Genomic DNA, 25,674 nt, shown 5'->3' on the forward strand with positions numbered 1-25,674 from the left:
GCAGACCTATACACACTACGGAAATGAGTGTGGTGGTTCCTCGGGAAGCTGTGTATAGACCTATCTCAAGATCCAGCTATACCACTCTTGGGCATTTCACCTACTACCGAGACATTTACTCAATCATAGCCAGAATTGTAAACAGCCTAGATGTTCATCAATGGATAAATGGATAAAGAAAATGTAGTTCGTTTATACAATGGAGTATTACTCGGTGGGTAAAAAAATTAAATAAATAAAATCATGGAATTTATAAGTAAATGGATGAAACTAGAAAAAACAAAACAAAACATCATGAGTAAAGTAACCCAGATCATACAAAGTACCATCTGGTCAGAGGCCCCGGTCTGTGAGACAAATGTGGTATGTATTTGCTTATATGTGGATTTTAGCTTGTAAGTCTTCAATATGCAAGGTACAATCCATATAACCACAGAGGATGGACATAGAGTAAAGGACTGGGGTCAGGAAGAGGATGGGTCTCCCTAAGATAGAGAAATAGTTATGGATGGATGAGGGTGGGGGCGGCTGGAATGGGAAGATCAAATGGGGTGGAGGAAGAGAGTAGAAGGGACAGATAAAACTAAGAGCCATTTGGGGAGTCACATGGGAATTTAATGCTCTTTAAAATATACATGCATGAAGGTATAGTCAATAGTCAAATAACAGAGGAGATGGCGCCCCCAACTGGACATCTCTCATCACCAAATGAAGTTTCCAGTACGAGAAATTGGTTACATCGTATTGTGTTGTTGGCCAAAGGAGCCCCACTGGGAACCCCCAAACAATCCAGGTACTGGCAGAGCTATTGGTTGCTCTCCAAAAACTGACGGTGACGCACTATTGCTGAAGATAACACCTAAGGAACATGGAGAAGTCAAGCTGCTGCCTACCTAGAGCCTTCAACCCTACTCGCTAGTGTTCAGATTCCTGGAAAGTACTCTGCAGGCTGCCAGAGGAGAAAGGTAAACACCCACCCAGCTACAAACCCTCCAATATGCTATGCTGACCTGCCTGCAAGGTGTGCTAGTGCAATAGCAATGCAAAGCTTGTGGAAGTAACCAATCAACATGTGATCAGATTTAAGGCCCACCCCATGTATGGAACCTATCCCAACACTGCCTGGATTGCCAAGGACATGAGATCGGAAAGGCCAAGGACCTAGGAGAAAAACAAATACTACCACTGTTCTGCTAAAGGAATGAAACAATAAAATGAATCATCATCTGCCAGACTCACAGATCAGTGCCTTTCCATGGCCATCATCAGTGAAGCTTCCTCCTCTAGAAGATGGGAACAAATATAGACCCACAGCCAGATAATGTGCAGAGAGGTAGAGACCTTGGGACACTCAGTCCTAACTGGGTGTCCCCATCAAATCCCTCCCCTCAGGACTTAGGGAACCCTGCAGAACAGGAAGTGGAAAGATGGTAAGAGCCAGAGGGAATACAGAACACCAAGAAACCAAGGCCTTCTAAACGCAACAGGACCAAAGCACATATGAACTCACAGAGACTGTGGCAGCATGCACGGGGCCTCCAGGAGTCTGCACCAAATGAGAGCCCGGCCCTGAAACAAGTGGACACAAGCCCCTAGAAGCTATAGCCAACTGATGACCACTCAACGAAAAAGAGAGTAGTTTTCTCCAACACTCTCACTGGGTATACAAATCACTCTTAGGGGTAGGCCCCATGCCCAGCAGTAGATGGCCAACACAAGAGGAACTCAGTGGCATCTTTGGGGTTCTCTGTCTCATAATGTTTTGTCAGGGCATTTTTTAACGTTATAGGTCCTTTGCATACACATTATGGCTTCTGGTTTTGTTTCCATGGGAGTCCTGTGTGTATGAACAAGTGAGGCACTGCACACATGTGTTTCTTGTGCTTTATCTTCAGCTCTTTCTCTTGTTTGTATTTGTTTGGTCTGTTCTGGTTTATCTCATTTTATTATTCTTCTATCCATGCCTGTTTATTTTCCAAAGACAGACAGAAAGGATGTGGGTTCAGATGGAAGAGGAGGGCTGGGGAGGATCTCAGAGGAGCTAAGGGAGGTGAAACAATAATCAGAATATATTATATAAAAGTCCTATTTTCATTGGAAAAAATAGAAAAAAAACAAAATAAAAAAGATCCCAGATTATTGCATCTGATTTTCATTTCAATGAGACAATTGGAAGTAGAGATTGTGTGAGTTTCACAATGTAGTAGCCCTATGGTTAAGATTTAAACAGCATTCCTTAGTTTTGGGTAGAATGCTCTTTTTATATGTATTAGGTTCCTTTGGTTTATGATGGGATTTAACTCCAGACTTTCTCTGTTTAAATTTTCATACAGCTGACCTATGTACAGGTTAGAGTGAGTTACGGAAGTTACTGTCGTTGTGCTAGGGTTATGCATGGTTTTAGAGCTATCAGTTTGTTTGTTTGTTTGTTTGTTTGTAAATAAAAGTGGGTCTCCCTATTTTTTTTAAAGTTCAGAGCAAATGAAAATGGCTTTATTTATCTAAATGTTTTTCTTTCTGTGTATATGCACTCATGTGTGTTCCAGTGTGTGTGTGTGTGTGTGTGTGTGTGTGCGTGTGTGCGTGTGTGGTGTGTGGTGTGTATGGTGTGTGGTATGTGTGTGTGTGTGGTATGTGTGTGGTGTGGTGTGTGTGTGGTGTGTGTGAGTATGTGTGTATGTGTGTGGTGTGTGTGTGTTGTGTGTGTGTGGTGGGTATATGTCTGTGTGTGTGTTGTGTGTGTGTATATGTGTGTGTGGTGTGTATATGTCTGTGTGTGTGTGTGTGTGTGGTGTGTATATGTCTCTGTGTGTGTGTGTGTGTGTGGTGTGTGTGTGGTGTGTATATGTCTCTGTGTGCGTGTGTATGTGTGTGGTGTGTGGTGTGTGTGGTATGTGTGGTGTGTATATGTCTCTGTGTGCGTGTGTATGTGTGTGGTGTGTGGTGTGTGTGGTATGTGTGGTGTGTATATGTCTGTGTGTGTTGTGTGTGTATGTGTATGTGTGGTGTGTATATGTCTCTGTGTGTGTGTGTGTGGTGTGTGTGGTGTGTATATGTCTCTGTGTGCGTGTGTATGTATGTGGTGTGTGGTGTGTGGTGTGTGTGGTGTGTATATGTCTGTGTGTGTCTGTGAGTGGTGTGTGTGGTGTGTATATGTCTCTGTGTGCGTGTGTATGTGTGTGGTGTGTGGTGTGTGTGGTGTGTGTAGTGTGTATATGTGTGTGTGTTGTGTGTGTGTATATGTGTGTGTGGTGTGTATATGCCTGTGTGTGTGTGTGTGTGGTGTGTGTGGTGAGTATATGTCTCTGTGTGCATGTGTATGTGTGTGGTGTGTGGTGTGTGTGGTGTGTATGTGTCTCTGTGTGCGTGTGTATGTGTGTGGTGTGTGGTGTGTGTGGTGTGTATATGTCTGTGTGTGTGTGTGTGCGTGTGTGGTGTGTGGTGTGTGTGGTGTGTATATGTCTGTGTGTGTGTGGTGTGTGTGTGTGTGTGTGTGTGTGTGTGTGTATATGTGTGTGTGTGTGTATATGTCTCTGTGTGCGTGTGTACTGTGTGGTGTGTGTGTGTGTCCGTGTGTGTGTGTCCGTGTGTGTCCGTGTGCTTAGGAAGGTGGCAGGGGAGGGACAGTGGACCCTTTACAGATGACAGCAGACAGTGACAGCTTAGCACGGGGTGTTCAGTCCCAGGATCACAATGGCAGCACTGAACAGCTGCTGGGTTCTCCTTTCCATTTTTATAGAACATCATTTTATAATTTGCTTACATTTCTGTATTTCTCTGGGGTGTGACACTATGTATATTGGGGGGTCAGAGGACAGCTCTAAGGGAGTTGGCCTTCCCCTTCCCCCATGTGGACGCTAAGAACTGAACTCGGGTTTTAAAAGCACCTTTAGCCACTGAATCTTCTCACTGACCCAACAGAAATAAAACAAACATAAAACTGCCTGTAAACTAACTTCCTTGGCTAATTAATTTTAGTAAATGACAAGCACCAATTATTTTTGCAAAAATACTCCACAGCTGACTTCTGCTATGCATTCTAGGTACTGGGTTTTATTAGCAAGCAAAATGGAATTAACTCCATAACTCATAACTTACACATATAGTTGAAAAAGGCATGATGCCTTTGGAGCGTTTCAAGCTCTATCTCTATCAAAATAAAAATTTTAATAAAGACTCTAGAAAGAGATGAGAATATGCTTAATCTTATATATATTAGAACATTAGCATAATCTTGTTCTCCAGAGAACATATCGGGCAGCCTCTATTTCTAATAAACTCTAATTCTTCTCACCATCTCGCTCTAGCATATGACATTTTTATTTTATGATAAATGGACTAGTCTTATGTAAGAAGATCCTATTTCAAAAACTACGTAAATGAGAAAAGAAAAGCCATCGTTCTGAGGAAATTGGTGACCATATCAAAATAAAACATCACTTGGGGTAGGGCTAAGAAGGGTCCTATAGGATTGCCAAAATAAAACATCACTTGGGGTAGGGCTAAGAAGGGTCCTATAGGATTGCCAAAATGAAACATCACTTGGGGTAGGGCTAAGAAGGGTCCTATAGGATTGCCAAAATAAAACATCACTTGGGGTAGGGCTAAGAAGGGTCCTATAGGATTGCCAAAATAAAACATCACTTGGGGTAGGGCTAAGAAGGGTCCTATAGGATTGCCAAAATAAAACATCACTTGGGGTAGGGCTAAGAAGGGTCCTATAGGATTGCCAAAATAAAACATCACTTGGGGTAGGGCTAAGAAGGGTCCTATAGGATTGCCAAAATAGCCTCAGAGGCACCACCATTCAAGGCTACAGTTTCAGGTTAAAATGACTGGTGTGATGGCATTATATCTAGGCTCAGGACCTCCAATTTACTCAACTTCCACTTGTCCCAGGCCAACTCCACCCTTCCCACAGTACCCTATTGTTTAAAGCTAGAAGGAGGAGTTAACATGTTAGGAAAGCACAAAGCAAAAGCCTCAAATTGGTAAACCCAGGAAAACACAGCCTATAAGAAAATCTGATTGAGACTGCTTCAAATGTAGAAAAACTCTATGAGAGGTGTCTTTAACAATGCCATGTCAAGAACGCTGTAAACTTGGTTATAAGTATGCTGGGTGATAGGCTAATATTTCACATAAGGGTTACTCTCACTGGAAATTAAGAGAGACAGTGGATATTCTAAGGATTTCCGATATGCAATTGTGCTCAGTGTAAGTACCACACTGGAGCCAGGCAGAGGTGGTGCAGGCCTTTAATCCCAGCACTCAGGAGGCAGAGATAGGCAGATCTCTGTGAATGCAAGCCCAGCCTGGTCTACACAGCAAGTTCCAGGACAGGTTCCAAAACTAAGAGAAACCCTGTCTCGAAAAACAAAAACAAAACAAACAAATAGATCTCAGGCCTCTGCTGGAGTTGAATCAGGGACCAGTTCAGGTTGAATCACCCCCCCCCCCAACACACACAAACACATACACTCTTCCCTGGGAACTCCCTGGATTGGCCCAGATCTCCTCCTCAGCGTCCTGTCCCCACCCAGACCACCCCTGGTACTCTGATACACAACCCCTCCCCCCAGAGCCTACCCTCCTCCAACCCTGCCCACTGTACCACCTCTCTGGTTGAGCACTGACTGGGACAGAAGAAGGATCCAACAATCCCGCCATGTCCAGGGAACTTCCTGGAGCTGCCCTGAGCACATTAGAAGCAACTATCCATGCAGGACCACGCTGAGTCCTCGCCTGCCTGATCTCTGACCTCCACCTCCACTCCTCTGCTGAAGCTCTGGGCCCCAGACAGAGATCCACCTATCCCAGAGGGACCATCCTGAGTCCCTGCCTGCTGAATCTTTGACCCCCATCGCTGGGCCTCTGCTGAAGGAGAGAGCTCCTAGAGAGCTTGGACCACCCAGAGCTACAGACATCAAACTTCAGATCCAGCTAAGCCCACCAGGGGAGTACCAGAGAGAGAGAGAGAGAGAGAGAGAGAAAGAGAGAGAGAGAGAGAGAAACCCCACCTGCACCCACTGGAAGAAGCCATGGGAAGAGGGCAATACAAGAAAACACCTAACAATAGAAAGACAAGCATGACTCCACCAGAATTCTAGAAACTCTACACCAACGAGACCTGAACACTCCAAAGCAGATGAAGCAAAAGAGAACAAGTTAAAAAACATCTTCATAAAAACGATAGTGGCCTTCAAAGACAATGTAAGAAAATACCTTTTAAAAATGGAAGAAAAAAATAGACAAAAAAATTGGAAGAAATAGAGGAAAAGACCACATTAAAAAATGCAAGAAATGAACAAATCTCTTAAAGTAAGAAAAGACAAAAATAAAAAATAAATAAATAAATAAATAAATACAATCAAATAGTTGAAGGAAACAAACACTTCAAGACTTGAAGACTTGAAAACTGAAATAGAGACAATAAAGAAAACACAATCTGAGGGAATGCTGAAAATTGAAAAACTAGGCAAATGATCAGGAACCAAAGACACAAGCATAACCAACAGAATACAAGAGATGGAAGAAAGAATCTCAGGCACTGAAGATAAACTAGAGGAAATCGTAAATCCAACAAATCCTTAACACAAAACATCCAGGAAATATGGGACATCATGAAAAGGCAAAGCCTAAGAATAATAAGCATAGAAGAAGGCAAAGAACCCAGCTCAAAAGTGCAGAAAATATATTCAACAAAATCATTGAAGAAAACTTTTCCAATCTGAAGAAGGACATGCCCATGAAAGTACAAGAAGCATACCGAACACCAAATAGGCTAGACCAAAGAAAAAAGACCCCTCAACACATAATAATCAAAGTATCTAACATACAGAATAAAGAAAGAATATTAAGAGCAGCAAAGGAAAAAGACCAGGTAACATATCAATATTACCTATCTAAATTATACCTGACTTCTCCATGGAAACTCTCAAGGCCAGAAGGTCCTGAATAGATGTTCTACAAGTACTAAGAGTCCACGGATGCCAGCCCAGGCTAATGTACCCAGCAAAATTCTCAATCATTACAGACAGAGAAAACTAGATATTTAATGACAAAGCCAGATGTTCACAATACATATCTACAAATCCAGCCCTACAGAAAGTTCTGGAAGGAAAACTCCAACTCCCAAGGAAGTTAACTATGCTCACAAAGACATAGGCAATAGATAACCCCACTTCACCAGAACCACCACCAACAACAAATCTAAAACAACCAAGCATTAGCAATCAATGGTCCTTGCTTTCCCTCAACATTAATAATAAACATTAATAATAATAAAAAGACACAGGTTAACAGAATGGATACGAAGACAGAATGCATCCTTCTGCTGCATACAAGAAACACATCTAAGCTTCAAAGACAGACATTACCTCAGGGTTAAGGGTTGGGAAAAGATCTTCCAATCAAATGGACCCAAGAAGCAAGCAGGTGTTTCTATCCTAATATCTAACAAATTAGACTTCAAACCAAAATCAATCAAAAGAGATGAAGACAGTCATTTTGTATTCATCACAAGAGAATAAAGTCTCAATTCTGAACATCTATGCCCCAAATACAAAGGCTCGTATTTGGAATGCTACTAAAACTCAAAGCTCACATAAAACCTCACACACATATACTGGGAGACTTCAACACCCCATTCTCACCACTACATAGGACCACCAGTCAGAAACTTAACAAAGAAACAAAAGAACTAACAAGTCATGTCTCAATTAGATTTAACAGACATTCCATCCAAACACAAAAGAATATACCTTCTTCTCTGTTCCACATGGAACCTTCTCTAAAATTGACCACATACTAGGCAACATAACAAACCTCAACTGATACAAAAAAATGGAATAGTCCCCTGTATCTTATCAAACCACCATGCTTTAAAGTTGGAATTCAACAACACAAATCACAGACCCTACAAACTCATGGAAACTGAACAATGTGCAATTGCACCATACCTGGGACAAGGAAAAAAATAAAGAAAGAAATTAAGGACTTATTAAAATTCAATGAGAATGAGGACACAACATACATAAACTTATGGGACACCTTGAAAGCAGTGCTACGAGGGAAGTTCATTGTACTAAGTGCCCATATGAAGAAAACAGAGGATAGTCACATTAGAGAATTAACAGCACAACTGAAAGCCTTAGAACAAACAGAAGCAAACTCACCCTGGAAGAGTAGATGCCAGAAAATGATCAATTTGAGGGCTGAAATCAATAAAGTAGAAACCAGGAAAACAATACAAAAAAAAAAAAAAAAAAAAGCAACAAAGAGTTTGTTTTTCGAGAAAATCAACAAGATAGACAAACCTTTATCCAAACTAACCAAAAATCAGAGCGAGAACACACAAATTAACAAAATCAGAAACAAAAAGGGGGACATAACAATGGGCACTGAGGAAATCCAGACAATTTTCAGGTCATACTTTGAAAACCTGTATTCCACAAAATTTGAAAATTCAAAGGAAATGAACAAATTTCTGGACAACTATCACTTACCAAAATTAAATCAAGAACAGACAAACAACTTAAATAGATCTATAACCCCTAATGAAATCGTGGCAGTCATCAAAACCCTCCCAACCAAAAACAGCCCAAGGCCAAATGGCTTCAGTGCAGAATTCTACCAGAAATTCAAGAAAGAGCTAATACCAATATTCCTCAAATTGTTCCACACAATAGAAACAGAAGGTTCATTCCCAAACTCTTTTTACAAAGCCACAATCACTTTGGTACCCAAGCCACACAAAGACATACCTAAAAAAGAAAATTACAGATCATTATCCCTCATGAATATTGATGCAAAAATGCTCAATAAAATACTGGCAAACTGAATCCAAGAACACATCAGAGAAATCATCCACCATGACCAAGTAGGCTTCATCCCTGGGTGGCAGGGATGATTTAACATACGAAAAATCTATCAATGTGGTCTACCATATAAATAAACTGAAAAAGAAAAACCACATGATCATCTCCCTCAATGCTGAAAAGGCCTTCGACAAAATTCAACACCTTTTCATGATATAGGTCTTGGAGAAATCGGGGATAACAGGAGCATATCTAAACATAATAAAAGCAATACACAGTAAACATCAGCAGTCTACATCAAACTGAATGGAGAGAAGCTTAATGTGATTCCTCTAAAACCAGGAACAACACAAGGCTGCCCTCTCTCTCCATATCTCTTCAATATTGTACTTGAAGTTCTAGCTAAAGCAATAAGACAACAAAAGGAGATCAAGGGATACAAATTGGAAAGGAAGAAGTCAAACTTTCACTATTTGCAGATGAAATGATAGTTTACATAAGCAACCCAAAAAACTCTACCAGGGAACTCCTACAGCTAATAAACACCTTCAGCAAACTAGCAGGATACAATATAAACTCAAAAAATTCAGTAGCCCTACTTTATTCAGACAACAAAGGGGCTGAGAAATAAATCAGAGAAATATCGTCATTTATAATAGCCACAAACAACATAAAGTATCTTGGGGTAATGCTTATCAAACAAGTGAAAGACCTAGAAAGAACTTTGTGTCTTTAAAGAAAGAAATTAAAGAAGATACCAGAAAATGGAAAGATCTACCATGCTCTTGGATAGGTAGGATAAACATAGTAAAAATGGCAATCTTGCCAAAAGCAATCTACAGATTCAATGCAATCCCCATTAAAAATCCCAGCACAATTCTTCACTGACCTTAAAAAGGATAATAATCAACTTTATAGGGAAAAACAATAAACCCAGGATAGCCAAAACAGCCCTGTACAATAAAGGAGCTTCAGGAGGCATCACCAACCCCAACTTTAAGCTCTACTGCAGAACTATAGTCCTGAAAACAGCCTGGTATTGGCACAAAAATAGACAGGTAGAACGATGGAATCGAATCGAAAATCCTGATATAAACCCACACACCTATGAACACCTGATTTTTTGACAAAACAGCTAAAAGAATACAATAGGGGTAGGAAAGCATCTTCAACAAATGGTGCTGGCACAATTGGATGATGGCGTGTAGAAGACTGCAGATAGACCCATGTCTGTCTCCATGCACAAAACTCAATTCCAAATGGATCAAAGACCTCAACAGCAATCCAGCCACACTGAATCTCTTAGAAGAGAAAGTAGGAGGTACCCTTGAACAAATTGGTACAGGAGACAGCTTCCTGAACATAACCCCAGTAGCACAGACACTGAGATTGACAATTAATAAATGGGACCTCCTCAAACTGAGAAGCTTCTGTAAGGCAAAGGACACAGTCAGCAAGACCAAACAGCATCCCACAGACTGGGAAAAGATCTTCACCGATCCTACATCTGACAGAGGGCTGATCTCCAAAATATACAGAGAACTCAAGAAAATAGTCAACAAAACACCAAATAACCCTTTTTGAAAAATGGGGTACAGAACTGAAGAGAGAATTCTCAACAGAAGAAATCAAAAAGGCTGAAAGACACTTAAGAAAGTGTTCAATATCCTTAGCTATCAGGGAAATGCAATCAAAACAACTCTGAGATACCATCTTACTCCTGCCAGAATGGCTAAAATTAGAAACACCAATGACAACTTATGCTGGAGAGGATGTAGAGAAAGGCAAACACTCCTCCACTGCTGGTGGGAGTACAAACTTGTACAGCCATTTTGGAGATCAGTATGGCGGTTCCTCAGGAAAATGGGAATCAGTTTACCATAGGGCCCGGCAATCCCACTCAGGCATATACCCAAATGATCCACATCCATGCAACAAAGACATCTGTTCAACTATGTTCATAGCAGCATTATTTGTAACAGCAAGAACCTGGAAGCAACCTAGATGCCCCTCAACTGAAGAATGGATAAAGAAGATGTGGCACATCTACACAATGGAATACTACTCAGGAGAAAAAACAATGGAATTTTGAAATTCGCAGGCAAGTGGATGGAACTTGAAGCAAGCATCCTGAATGAGGTAACCCAGTCACAAAAAGAGGAACATGGTATGTACTCATTCATATATGGATTTTAGACCTAGAGCAAAGGATCACCAGCCTATAATTCACACCGCCAGAGAAACTAGGATACAAAGAGGATTCTAAGAGATTCATATAAGGTCCCTCATAGGAGGAGAAAGGGACAAGATCTCCTGAGCATTTGGGGGAGTGGGGGAGGCACAGTGAATGGAGAGGGAGCTAGGAGAAAGAGAAGGGGAGGAAAGGAAAGCATGTGAGACTAGGAAGATTGAGTGAGGGGAGGGAGAGAGAGAGAGAGAGACCATAAAAGAGGGAACCATTATAGGTTTGAAGAGAAAACTCACTCTAGAGAAATGTCCAGAGACCTACAAGAATGACCCTAACTAACAATTTTAGCAACAGTGGAAAGGCTACCATAAATACCCTTCCCTGATAATGACTAACTTATCCACCATCATGGAGCCCTCATCTAGTAGTTGATGGAAACAGAAGCAGACACCCACAGCTAAACACTGAGCCGAACTGGAATCCAGATGCAGAGAGGGAGGACAAGACCAGGCAACAGAAACCCACAGAGACAGCTGACCTGAACAAGGAGGAGCTAACGGCCCCCAGACTGATAGTTGGGAATCCAGCACCCCCTGAACATGGGTCTCAATTAGAAGGCCTGGGCAGTCTAAGGGACTTTAGACAGTGAAACCAGGATGTATTCCTGTTGCACAAAAGGACCTTGGGAGCACATTCCCCGTGGAGGGATACTCCCTTAGTCTAGAGGCAGGAGGGAGGGCCGAGTCCCTACTCCAAATGACTTGACAGATTTAGATGACCCCTTCTGGAAGGCATCACCCTACATGTGTAGTGGGTGGGTGGGTGGGAGGGGACGGTGGTCAGGAGGCATTGGAGGATGGGAGAAAGGGAAACAGGGAGGGGGGAGGGACAGAGGGGGAACTGGGATTGATATGTAAAATTAAAATAAAAATAAAGTTTATAGAAACATTAAAAAAAAGTACTACACTGGCTATATACTGAAAGGAAATAAAAGGAAGGTAAATACAGAGGTTATGGAGGTAGATATGATCAACATACATCATTTATATGTATAAGTCAAAAAATTTTAAAATCTATTAAAAGTAAATGCAGAATATTATATTTTGAAGCAATTACCTAGTACAAATTGATATCAAACAGAAGTATTGAAGGCTGTCTTAATTATTACAGATGACTCTAGTTTGCTTCCTTTAGTCTCCTGTCAGCCTCAGTCAGGGATGATCAGTTATGGTCAAAGCCATCTGTGGCCTTTGGTGCAGTGTGCCCGGAGGCCCTGAGCCATTTTATGGATTGTAACTTGGCACCTAAACAGCCAACTCCTCAGAGATGCCAAGACAGCCTGGAAGTATATTTAGAACTATCTGATGGCTGAATCTGATGATAAATAATGGAGATTATTTACTCTGGAAGTACTCACAACATCATTTACATCATCTCAATGATATGCATAATTTAAAATGTGCCAAAGGGTGTTCAGACTTAGATTACTGAGCATCCAGATCTATCTTTAATGCAGTTAGAGATGTGGAGTGTGAAATCTCACATTAGTTCACAATTTGGGACAAAGTTACTGTGTTCAGAACAATGAAGCAGCAATTTTATTATGAAGGTTAAGGGTATTTTTATTTTATAACAGATGGTAACTTCATGTTATTTGTTCTAATAATCACAATTACATAAACAGTCTTTGAATGAAACAAAGGAGGGTTTGTCCTACTGACAATAAGCTTAACCTTGAGCATCCCTGCTATATTTTCCAACAGTTACTCCTGAATACACATAATTTTGTGACAATTAAAGAAATTAATGAAATGCATGTGACAATTAAAGCAATTCCTGTGACAATGACCTAAAAGCAAAATTTAAAATGTAAATTAAGAGCCAAACTAGTCTAACCTTTTGGGCATCCGCTGCTTAACAAAGCAACCATAGCTGGGGCTGGAGAGATGGCGCAGGGGGTAGGAGCACTGACTGCTCTTCCAGAGGACGCAGGTTCAATTCCCACCACCACACGGTGGCGCACAACTCTCTGTAGCTCTAATTCCAGGGGACCTGACATCCTCCCACAGACATATATGAAGGCAAAACACCAACCCACATAAAATATAAAAAGCAACCATAACATCTGAACTTCTCAAGAGTAGGAGAAGGCTGGATTGTTAAAAAAAAAAATACTTTAATTATTTTTAGTGACCTCTGTTACTACTAAAAATTAACATATTGGTACTCAAAAGTACAAAGACATTGATATTGGCGTAGAAATATGAAGAAAAGCTCAGTTTAAAATCACCCTACCCCTGTTACTACAACTATGATCCCTGATGTTTACACACTCTGCTTCATCCCCACCTTAAGAGGAAACATTTAAAGGCTGCTGGTGCCTCCTCAGCTTTTCGCAGTCAGAACAACTGAGCAAGCTCAGCTTCATCCTGATTTGTGATCGCCATGGAAGACATGTGTCCTCACGGCCCCAGTTACTGGCTCAGGAACAATCTTGCTGCCTTCTCCTCCTGCTGCTCTGGGCCAGGCGATGTGGCCAGTCCTCCACTGAACATACCCATTTCCTGCTTGGCCAAGGCCCTGACATCCCGCTACTAGTACCCGTCAATAAGTTTAAAAATGGAAACATAAGGAGTGACGAAAATAAACAAAATGGAGCTGCTTTATTATTTTAGAACCATCTGCAAACAATGGCGTCTCCTATCACCTAGCAGTAGCAGAAAATAGTATTTTCTATGAACTCAAAAAGTAGCCTTTGACATGGGCAGGGGAGAGCACCGCCCACCTCCCTCACCCACCCCCACCTCTGCCCATCATGTGACAGCATGACTAGGGGACAGACCCACACCCTCCACCCTTGGCTTAGGTAGGAGAGCTGTCCCTGCCCCTCATTAGTTACAGCACTCGGGAGAGTGGTCCCTACACCCTGACTGGGCAACACAGTGCAGCTGTAGGTGTGGGAGAACCCACCCGGGGGATGTGAAAGGGGAAGACCTGGCCCCGCCCCATGCTCATGGCTGCCAGGGGTGAACTAGCCAGGGCAGTGCTGGAGAGCTCACCATGATGGTGAGAACGGGAGACCTGGCGGGCTGGCCAATCCTGCCCACCCAGGCCCAGAACCAGGGTTAAGTGTTGTCCCACCCCTACGTCCACCCCTTCTGTGATGTGCTGGAGCACAGGTCGGGGACCTGTGGATCGGGCTACAGGATCTCCCCAACACTGAGCAACAACAGGCTGTCCAGGAAGAGTTCCAGTGAGGGCCCAATGTTGACGGTGTAGCAGAGACCAGGGGCCTCGAACCAAACTAATGATTGTTTGTGACGAATGTCTGCATGTAAAGATGCATGGATACGGGGGTTCACTGTGATTCACTGTGTCACACTGCAGCTTCCACGATGAGATCTTCCCTTTTTCCCCCTTTTTTTATTTTAAGGGGGGAGGGGTAGGTTATGGGGCAGAGGGGATGAGAGATGGGAACTGAATGATGCCTATGCTCAAGATATTAAGATTCTGGGAATGTTAATCATTCTGGAGAAACAATTATATGTAATCAAGCCCTTGTCAAAATTAGTTTGGGAACCTCTAGCATTCTAAAATGGTCGCCTTTAATACACCGCGTTGATATTAATAGATCAAGTGATAACTACATGCTCGAAGTAAATGATCTCATTCACTACTGAGTAGAAAGAGACAGTGAAAGTACTTCTAGGAGCTGGAGAGATGCATCAGCAGTTAAGAGCACTTGCTCCTCCTTCCAGAAGACGGGAGTTTGGTTCCCAGCACCCATGCTGATGGCTCACAACCTCTGGTAACTATTCCAAGGGATTTGGCCCCTTCTTCTGTCTGCTGTGGGTAGCACATACATGTGCATTCATTCACATGGACACACACACATAGATAAAAATAAAAATACATATTTTTAAAAGAACTCAGATGTTGCTTAAACATAGAAAAGATATGCAAATGATCCAGTCCATTAAAAGAACCCCTTTCTTGTTATAAATAACCAAATAAGTAAAATGCCAGCAGAGACTGCCGAAGTTCGGAACAATGGTTTCTTGAATACATAATAGTTCTCAATTGCTTATTATTTATATAGTTCAGTATGGGGTTTTCAGGTATGCCTTCTCCACGATCCCTCTATTTATTAACTTGCTTTTAGCACTCCCGCTTGCTTTATCTCTACTCTTTAAGGAAGGAAACACAGGCCCTCTTCACCCATATTATATGCATTATTACACACTTAGGAAGTAACAGCAGAAACAGCGGCCAAAGGCACAGTTTTGACCCACTCTCGACATCTCCCTTTCTCTGCCCAAACACCCTGAGAGGGGCCCAATGCTGCTTCAAGTGGCAAGGAAAGCAGCCACTGAGGGGGTGTTAAACAGATCCTAAGGGACAAGCCACTGCAAAGTCCCCAGGAGAAAAGCACTGTGGCTCCTGGTCCCAGCACTTCTTTCCAGGAGCTGTTGGCATGGAGAAGAAAGGTGCTTGGCTGCAGCTCACAATGTTTATACTGACTGAGGCTCTTTTATATGGACCTGGCCATGTTACTCACAGGGTTAACAGGTCACTGGGGCACGTATTCTCACACTGCAGGCACGACACAACCCAGGAGAACACTGAGGTGCCCACATCTACTGCATACTCTGTTCTCATGCAAGCTCATGCTTCATCCACTTAGCCAACCTCAATTTCCCCTTCAGGAAAGCTATGGGGCACTGTAAAATGCACTTCGTAGGAAAAGAAACACGTAAGCAGAAGGAATTACTATCATAGGATGTTAGAGCTGAAGAAGTTACATAAGCTACCTATACCCAATCTGTGACATCATGTGAGCATACAGCATGGTCCTACGGAAAACCAGACTAGCCAAGCTTGACCTATCCTGTCTGTGTCTGACATATCCTCACTTTGTAAGTGTGAGGCACCTGCCAGGAAGCTTGTTCCTGGTGAAGATATCCAGGGCTTCCCCATCCATTCCAATTCTTTCCAGGTGACCTCTTCCCAGCCCTGACTTATTTTGGCTTACTGTTTCCTAAATGTCAGAGCGAGTTAAGAACCCAGGGGTGCAAGGTGTGTGTAACTGAAGAGGATGGAAGGGTTTTACACTGGGAGGGCTGAAGGTTACAACAGTGGAGCACTAGGTGGAGTCAATAGAACAGTCTCCTGGACGGGAGGGAGCTGGAGCCTCAACCTGTTACTTCTGTCCAGAGAAAAGCTCTAAATGAAGTCATGCGACCAGTTATCACAATCAAGTTCAGCTGGGAGGAAAGAGGACAATTAGTTTATGCTCTGGCCATCAGCCTGAGGACAGTGTAAAAATAATGGCATGCTTAGGCCTTCAAGATGATGCCATAGACGATCTTACCAACAGTTGTAAATGTTGTCACCGGGTTGGTTTCAAGAACAAAACTAGGGCTCCTGTAGCTAAGGGTGGCTCTCTGGTGCCAGGGTTACAGCTGCGTCTGGCCAGGCTCTCTTACACAGGTGCTGGACCCAAGCCAGGTCCTCATTCTCAAACGACAAGCACATTACTCACTGAGCCGTCTCCCCGGGGCTATCCTGTTTTTAAAGTATCTCTTTTCATAAGAATAAGACTCCAGTGAATCGTGACAATAAACTGGCTCATATATTTAGGAGTGGGGATATAATTCCAGTGTAAACTAATTACACTTCAGTGTTTCAACCTTCATTTCTGCTCATATCGAGAGGGGCTCTCGAGGAAAAACACAGCGTTTCTTTCCTTGTGTGGATAATTACAGTTAGCAGCAGCTGGTTGGCCGGTGAGCCTGCCCAATCACTCTGGTGATAAACCACCAGGCAGACCACTTGAGCTGCTCTGCTTTCTCTGTTACTTTTCTGGCCATAAATGTTTTTTTGTGTCCACCTATCATTAACCCACTGTGCAGGCCTGCCAGTTCCCTACGCGATCATAACATTCCATTCCACCTCTTACCCTTGATTAGGATAATGAAATTCACTACCAGATAATGCATACTCCAAACCCCTGAAAATGGATTTTTATGAAGAAAAAAAAAAAGTTTCCTGTCACACCTGGTAAAATTTGAGACAGAACATTTATCTTTTAATAAAGTTAAAGCAAAAAATGGGGGAGGGGTGGGAAAAAATAAAGTGAAAGCAAGCGTGGGCAATTCTAATTAGCTTGAATAATTTGTTAGTGTACCTTTTTAATACATGTTCTAAAACTCTATTTTAATAATTAAATTTAAACTACAATTTTGTCTGTGGGTTTAAATACTAACACGTAAAAATGTTCAGAAACACTGCCTTTCCCATTTTGGTTAACCCTAACCTACCATGGCTCTTTCCAACCAGAGTGAGCAGGTGACCTGCCTTAAATTCACACCGTGAGTGACAGCACCCCGGGGTGCTTGGCTTTGGAGCAATCCTCCATTCTGTAACCCACGTGACTCAGAACATCCCTGAGATGCTGCACTAGTAATATGCAGAGAACCCTGAGGTGCAATAGGCTGGTGACATACACTTGCAAAGATGACTTTTGAGGGACACCACAGAAGCTGCAGGTACAGGAAGCTCAAAGCACATTTAGACCTTTGGCCAAAAGCACCATGGGCCTCAGAGGGGCAGTGCAATCAATGGACGTGAGCTGGAGATACCAGCTGGGAGAGCTGACCACCCCTCACTTACGTATCCTGCCTTTACTTTCTCTTGCAGGACCAGGCCAGAAGCTTCTCTGCCATTTATCACTATGGGCACAGGTAGGGCTCTCTGTTATTCTATGATGTTTGAGTTCAGAAATTTCCAGAAAAGCTCAGCATCTAAAACTAACCACTGGCAAAGGCTTGCTGAATCACAGCAAAATCTGGGGGGAAAACCATACTACTGACATTGCTTTCTTTCCTAGGGCAGTTCGCCGCACCCTCTGCTGTGGTGAACCCACTGTGGCATGAAGTCTCCCCCTTTATGACTTCATGGAAACTATCCTAAACTCCAGAATTCATGGCAACTAATTTCTCCTGAAATTCAGAGTTATACTAACTTCCATCCCTAGGCCAATTATTTCTGCTCTTCAATGTTTTGGGGATTGTTTGTTTGTTTGTTTGTTTGTTTGTTTGTTTTTTCCCAGTTGGGTTAGGCTTCCCTGGGACCCAGTGGAAAGTTCCCAACCAATGAGAGACTCCGCCTCAAAGAAGGTAGAAGACATTTCTAAGGCTAACACCCACGTCTGAACTCTGGCACCATATGTATGTACACGGAAGTGTATGCTCCCGCCATATACACACACAAACATGCTCGCACACAAGCTATAGTGGTTTGAGTGAGAATGGCCCCGGGAGTCTCACATATTTTAATGACTGGTCTGAGTTGGTGTAACTATTTGGGAAAGAGTAGGAGCTACGGCCTTGCTGGAAGAGGTGTGTCACTGGTGGGAGGGGCTTGTTGGGGTTTCAAAAGCTGGCGCCATTCCCAGTTGCCCCTTCTCTTTGCCTTGTGCTTCTAGATAAGGCATGAGCTCTCAGCCTCTACCTCAGGATCATGCTTCTCCGTGTTTGCGCGCCTGCTGCTACGCTCCCCTCCGTGACCGCCATGGGCCCTAATTGTTCGGAACTGAAAGCCAAATAAAATTAAACTTTCTAAGTTGCCTTGGTTTATAGAAAGTAACTAAAATACACGCATGTGCGCGCACACACACACACACACACACACACACACACACACACACACACTCTCTCTTTTTAAATTCTTAAACTATATTCTACGAAACACTAGAGCTATAAAATTATCTGCGAAAATAGGACCCTCTGCTCAAAATATTCCCTGCAAGGCAAGCCATCCAGCTCTGTGAACTCACAAAAGACCAGAAGACTTGCTTGGGACATTAAAAGATGACCGGGAACGATGTTTGCACTTAGAAGTTTTAAGAATCGGCATATGGTTCGACTCTTTTCTTTCTGCAGAAGACAACAAAGTTCCAGCTGAAGGGAGTTAGCCAGGGTAATAATCAAAGACAATGAGGAACACAGTCACCTTAACCCATGACTTGCGCTAACGAACCTGTTGTAAGCACGGGACGTTGGATGAATGGCTGCATGTTGAGCTCCTGGGAGTCAGATGAACTTTATTTAGTACATCACTGTCGATATCTGTTCTAGCACACCAGAAGACATCCTGAGGGAAATTTTCCAGAAATATATTAATGGAAACACTTGCTTTGCATTTCCACTCCACGGTGAAGATTTAATATTAGGTTAATTGTGTCATTTCTTTGTAAGCCAATCAGGACCAACAAGGAGTCATTCACAATCCTGGCATTAATCAGCTAATTCTTAGAATCTTTCCTTCAAATAAATTAGCTTTCTGTCTACCATTCCTCATGTTTCTGTGGTGATCACACTAAGCCCTGCTTTCAGTTACTCCACATTGTGTGAAAGCTATACCATGTCCTGGGTAACTCCATTTTACAAACATTTTATGGACACCAACACCTATCCAGTACCACACATGAGTCACTCACTGACAAACAACACAGTCCTAAATGGAAGAAATTATCACCTACAGCTTAGTAGACTGAGACCACATGAGCACATGGATATATTAAAACCTATCAGAAAAACAGACAGGAATTTATCAAACATCAGACCCTCGCTTAGACTCCATGAAAAGATCTAAGGCTGAGTTGTCATGTGATCACCTAGGGGGTGGCAAGGGACTGACTGGCAAAGATCTCCCAGCTGTCCTTCTGGCTAGAACTCAGCTCAACCCCACTGCAGACACTGTTGCACATCCCATGCATGCTCCTGCCCTTCACCTCTGCCCTGCATCTCCCCAGTCCTTCATCTCACCTTTGCAGTCCAACTCAACTCTGACACCCAGTTCAAGCATGACTCTACACCCTGGCTGGGTTGCCAACAACACTCCAAATGGGTTCATCAACCTAATCCCTAAAGTGCCCCTCTGCCTCTGTATAAGCTCCCTGCTTCTGGCCTGTAAGGCTTCTCCTTGACCTGTGCTGATGTGTCCTCTTTAACTCTTGCATCTACTTCTATAACCCTCACATATACATATAGAGGCACCGATGGTGAATTTCTCTGTCCCTCCTGCCAGCTCCCAAATCATGATACGGCGATTTATCATTAGTTATGAAAGCTAGGCCGATAGCATAGGCTTGTCTCTAACTAGCTTGTACAACTTAAATTAACCCATTTTTATTCATTCACTCTCTGCCTCCTGGCTTTATTTCCTTTACTCTGTTGCCCATGTTGCTTTCCGGCTTTCTCCATCTCTGGCTGGCTACACTCCATATCTCTGCCCTGAAAACCCTACCTAGATATTTGCCATTGAGCATTTTATTAAACCAATCTGAGTGACAAATCTTCACAGTATACAAAGAGATATACTCAGATATAATTTGAAATGTGTGACTTAATGTGAGAGAACCAAGCTAGCTGCATAACCCTGTCACAAACATATAATACATGCACCCACGCACACACAAGCACACACAAGCACACACGAGCACACACGAGCATGTGCGTGCACACACACACACACACACACACACACACAATCATATCACACCAGGCAAGCTAACAGAATCCTGAGAAAATGTGCAATGAGAAAGACAGAGCCAGAGATAAATAGAGGGGTTAGTGATGGTGGGAGGAAGAGAGAGATGGTCTGAGTGGATTGCAGGGAGGCAGGGAGGCACGTAGAGGAAGTGTCTGTCTGGTTTAGCCAGTGTAATATAAAACATTCATATTACGATCTTGGTTCAGTATGGTGAATCACCAAAGACTCCAAGGACTGGGGTCTCTACGTCCTGGCAGCTTCAAAAAGCATCTTCATTTCCACTCATGTTCCCTCTTCTGCTTTTCCCTGGCCCAGTAACCTTTGCCTTCTTCACTGTTCTCCCCATCATCGCCCCATGCGCCTCATCCTCTGCAGTGTATGCAGTAACTCAGACCACAAGAAAGCCGTTTCTTCTAATGTCAGACACTCTAACTGTGCAAAGCTGCTGCAAGAAGGTGCTGTGATTGGAGTTTTGAGGGCAAAGCCCCTAGTGGCTGCTAATTGAATAACAAGCAATACTGAAGAGCCCAGAGCTTTCTTCAATTAGCTCACAGGGGAAGAGAATCAAGGCCTTTCTTGGAGTGCCGCCATAAGCTTTAGTTTTAAATAAATGAGGACTTTGGTAGGGGGGAAGAGACATGCATAATTAGGCGGTCTTGGTCAAAGTGTGGTCTTCCCAGTCACTGTCCCAGTTCACATCCTACAGAGTGGCCTTTACTGCTTGAGAGGACAAGGTAGTTCTCCTGAGATACTAACTTCTGCTGCTTGAGGGGAAGGGGTTAGCCACCATGGATAAGTGCCTTTGACCTTAGGCCATGAAGGCTCCGCAGTCTTGAAATCCATGGTGACTCAAGAAAAAATGTTAAGGAAAGTAATGTATCTCTGTGCCCTCAGCCAGAGCAAAAGAGACAGGGACTCACAAGGAGGGTACAGATTTCAAACCTCTGCTTTAGACAGAGTGTGGGGCTGAAGAGGACTCCATGGTTTTTAGGCAAACATCTCGTAGGTACCTGCCTCAGGACCAGTTAAATAAGCCAAACCTGCATTAGTAAATGCCATACTCGTAAATTAGAAAACTCCCAAATCCAAGGACTTAGGAGCACAGAAATGAGTTTGTATTTTAAAAACAATGGATCCCTGCAGTAGGAAATTACATTTATTTCTTGAGGGATCCAGATGTACACAGAGGCCCTGCATGATTGAAACTGGTCTTCTTCTGCCACCAAGTGTTAGCACACACTTCTAACCCTGCAGGTTTTTCAGTATAAATCACAGAACAGGAGGTCATTCTATGAGAAAAATAAATCTAACAGGATTCATTATGAAAATCAAGGAGGTAAGCAAGCTACAGACTAAGCAGTCAAACAACAGTGGAAAAACGCAAACACCCTATATTTACTATCTCACAGACAGTAATTTACTCAGAATTTATCAGGCCAAATTTGATTTTTTTAAAAATTACACAGCACAGTTTTCATCAGAAGAACTCATTTTAATATTATCAATATACTCAGTACAATATCAAGAAACTAAGAATATGCAAAACGTACATGTACACTGAATAAATTTCTCCTCTTGTCCTTCACCACACCCAGCTCTGTTGGCACAGGAGATTCAAGGAAGAGTTTCTGTATTTTCAAACTTCTAAACCTAATGCGCAGAACTCCCAGCTACCCCATTGGGTTTCCGTTACTTTTAGTGTATGCTGGCAACAGGTGTCCTTCCAGAAGACAGGACCCCAGTGCCCTCGGGATTTCTATCCCCCACAGTGACCACCACTGAGAATCTTTACCATAGCTCTTGAGGAGCACTGTTGGAGTACTCCTGGAGCACTCACGGCCAGCACCAGGCTCTGCCCACAATGTTAATGAGATGTTTACCTTCCTAAACGAATTATTACAGCTCCGACTTTGGCTTTTTCTTTCAGTTTAGCATAGATAATAGTTTTTCAGGTTACTAAAAGATAATGATGACTGGATGAAAGAAGGAAGAACTAACCTCTATGACTGTGGCTCCTCTAGTTAGCAGTAGGTGGGCTGTCTATCTCTCCTGCGGTCTTAGAAGTTTGCCTCTGCTGATCTACAACTCTTCTCTGCCTAGCACATCACTTTAAACACAAACAAACAAAACAATAGTCATCAGTCCCAACAATAGCACCACCAGTATCTTGGGGGGGGGGCATCAATATCACACCTAAAATTGTTTCCAGATGTCCTTCTAGCATGTAAAGTCAAAATATAAAAGACCCAGGGGCTGGTGAGATGGCTCAAGACCACTTGCAGCCAAGCCTGATGACCTGAGTTTGACACCTGGAGCCCATGTGACACGAGGAGAGGATGGACTCCTGTCAATTGTCCTCTGACCTCCATATATGTGTGCACCATGACATTTATGTGCTTACATGTATACATACACATAAATAAATAATAAAAAGAACTTTAGATAATGCCTTATTAGTTTCTCCTAGACACTAAGTGAGCACCCGCTAAGATAATGGGGAGCTTCAGGCCTCTCAAGCCAGTAGCTTCCCCTCCTTGCTGACTTTCCGTGGCCGTCTGCCATGCTCATCACCACCTCCTACTAAACGCAGCCCACAAAGGCCATCTTTCATTGGAACCCAGAAAAACCCTAAGCAGTGGAGTGAGATGCTTGATATGCCAAGGAGAGTTCACTGCATCGTAGGGATACCAACATCAGCTCTGTTCACAAGTGCATCAGAAAAATCACTGGCTAAAGAACACTGGAAGCTCACTCTTCATCTCTAAAATGCATTAAAAGACACACTGAATGCTGTGTAAAGCAATCGCCCAAGCTATGGTACATGTTCAAAAGCTCATTTACTTTCTTATATCTTATACTGTTATAAAGTCATTATATTATATACCTTAACATATGCTTAAGTCATTGATATGATTTATCATATTAAACATTCCTCTATTGTAAACATATTTCTTTCTTTCGTTTTGGGGTTTTTTTTTGGTTTTTGTTTGTTTGTTTGTTTGTTTTTTTGTTTTTTGTTTTTTTGTTTTTTTGAGACAGGAACCTCTCTACAGTACTGCTATACTATATCCAAGATGCAATATATAGTAGTACGTATATTGCATAGTATAGTATAGATTGCTATACGATATCCAAGATGCAACAATTTAAATTTTTTTTATTTCTATATGTTACTCCATGTGTATGAGTGTTTTGTCTGCATATGTGTATGTGTACCATATGTGTGCCTGGCATTAAAGCCTTCTGAGTCTCATGGCCTTTTCCTTTAGGGGGAGGAAGTCAGTTCTGTGCCACCAAGTACCACGTAAGAACAGTCTGGAAGGTTGAAATGGAGATCCTGCAGCATTTAGGCATTTATGGTAAATGTCATGGGGTGCTCCGTTTTAGGCTGATATTGGGAATTACTGTCACCACTGATTTGTCACTCTGGGATTAAGTGGGAGACCACTTGGAAGAAGGCAATCCATAGACAGCAAAACAAGACAGACAATGAGTGAATGAGGAAGTGAACAGAGTCTACAAGCTCTGCAGGTTGTTACTCGAGGCTTCAAAAGTGATCATTTACAATAATCATCTTACCTAATATTTTTTGTAACCAGGCCTTATGTAGATACGAGCAAAATTTTAGCATAGCTATCAAAAATAATACAAGATATCTTTTTGAGGGCACCTTTAACAGTAGTTTGTAGGAAGCTCATAAGCACAGGATGGATCAGCCAAATCCATGTTTTAAAGAAAGAAAAAAAAAAAAGACTCTGAGAACAGAGCATGCTAAAACTTACTAATAAACATGACCTTCATTTACAGAGCTACAAAAGAGCCCTAACAGGAGCTGAGGGATGAGCATCAGGGATCCGCATGCTTACCTCAGAAATTCTGGTTAACAGAGACCAGCAGGTGACAATTTGCACAAGGAACCCCTGGACTGAAATGGAAAACTCAAAGCAAGGTGAGTGTGTGTGTGTGTGTGTGTGTGTGTGTGTGTGTGTGTGTTTGTGTGTGTGTGTTTTGTGTGTGTGTGTGTGTGTGTGTGTGTATTCACCAGAGCTAAAAAGGAAGTTATAAAACACTTATATGTCTTAGCTTGTCACTATTGCCCAACCTTAAGGAAAAGTATTTGCGAATAGAGTGGAGTGGAGTTGCGGGATCCCATGGGTACTTTAGCATCTAGTCCATGGTACCCTTCCTTGCTCCACAGCCCCTGAGTGGAGGCTATTGTTGGAAGCGGAAGACTGCCTTTTGGAATCCCTGAAAGACCTACAAAAGCTAGAGCTCCAAAGTATCCCTCAACCTGGGCTAGAACAGTGGACTGCAATGAGCAGGAAGTGAATAGAGGCTAGCACAGGAAGCCCTGACAGCTGAAGGAGGCGGAAGCCCTAAGCAAGAAAGTAGCATAACTGTACACTGGCGCCATCTAGAGGCTCCTCCTGGGAGGAATCGCAAAAGAAGCAGCAGCAAATCAGGCAGGTCTGTAACAGCCTCCTAGGAACACTGAGATCTTCAGCCACCCTTGGATAATAACTGAATTGACCTGGAGTCCCAGGTACAAGAAGGTTAGGGTGCTAAAAAATACAAAATGTCACGCTTCCAAACATGCTAAAGCTTGGTGTGCCCCGAGGGGAAAATAAAGCATGATGATAGAAATGTGTACTTACCTTCTTCCTGAGCATGGGTGCTTTTGACAGTTTCATAAAGGTCAAGTGAGGCTTAAAGCTTCTGCTTTCTCCCGCCAGGATGCCTTTTTCTTGAAATGTTCTTTTTGCAGTCTCTGAAGAAAATAAAAACACAAAATGCTACTGTAACACACAGTTATTGAAGGGCTGATTCAAGAGATGGCTATTGCCAGAACCTAGAAGCAACCTAGATACCCCTCAACCAAAGAATGGATACAGAAAGTGTGGTACATGTACACAATGGAGTGCTACTCAGCAGGAAAAACAAAACAAAAAAGCAAACAATAACATCTTGAAATTCAGGGGCAAATGGATGGAACTAGAAGAAACTATCCTAAGTGAGGTAACCCAGTCACAGAAAGGCAAACATGGTAAGTACTCACTCATGTATGGATATTAGACATAGGTTAAAGGTTTACCAGAATACAATCCACACCTC

At 42.6% G+C, this 25,674-nt stretch overlaps 1 protein-coding gene across 2 annotated transcripts in view; it reads right to left on the reverse strand.

The window, feature by feature from the left end:
* Window positions 1-25,674, reverse strand: part of Akap7 (A-kinase anchoring protein 7) — a 122,228-nt gene that overhangs the window by 51,614 nt on the left and 44,940 nt on the right. For both annotated transcript variants that reach the window (XM_051175408.1, XM_051175409.1), the window contains exon 6: window positions 25,218-25,330. In XM_051175408.1, the coding sequence (XP_051031365.1) occupies window positions 25,218-25,330 (113 nt within the window). The remainder of the gene's footprint in view (window positions 1-25,217; window positions 25,331-25,674) is intronic.

This window comes from Phodopus roborovskii, unplaced genomic scaffold, assembly GCF_943737965.1.
Source record: "Phodopus roborovskii unplaced genomic scaffold, PHOROB, whole genome shotgun sequence".
Classification (NCBI taxonomy): domain Eukaryota; kingdom Metazoa; phylum Chordata; class Mammalia; order Rodentia; family Cricetidae; genus Phodopus; species Phodopus roborovskii.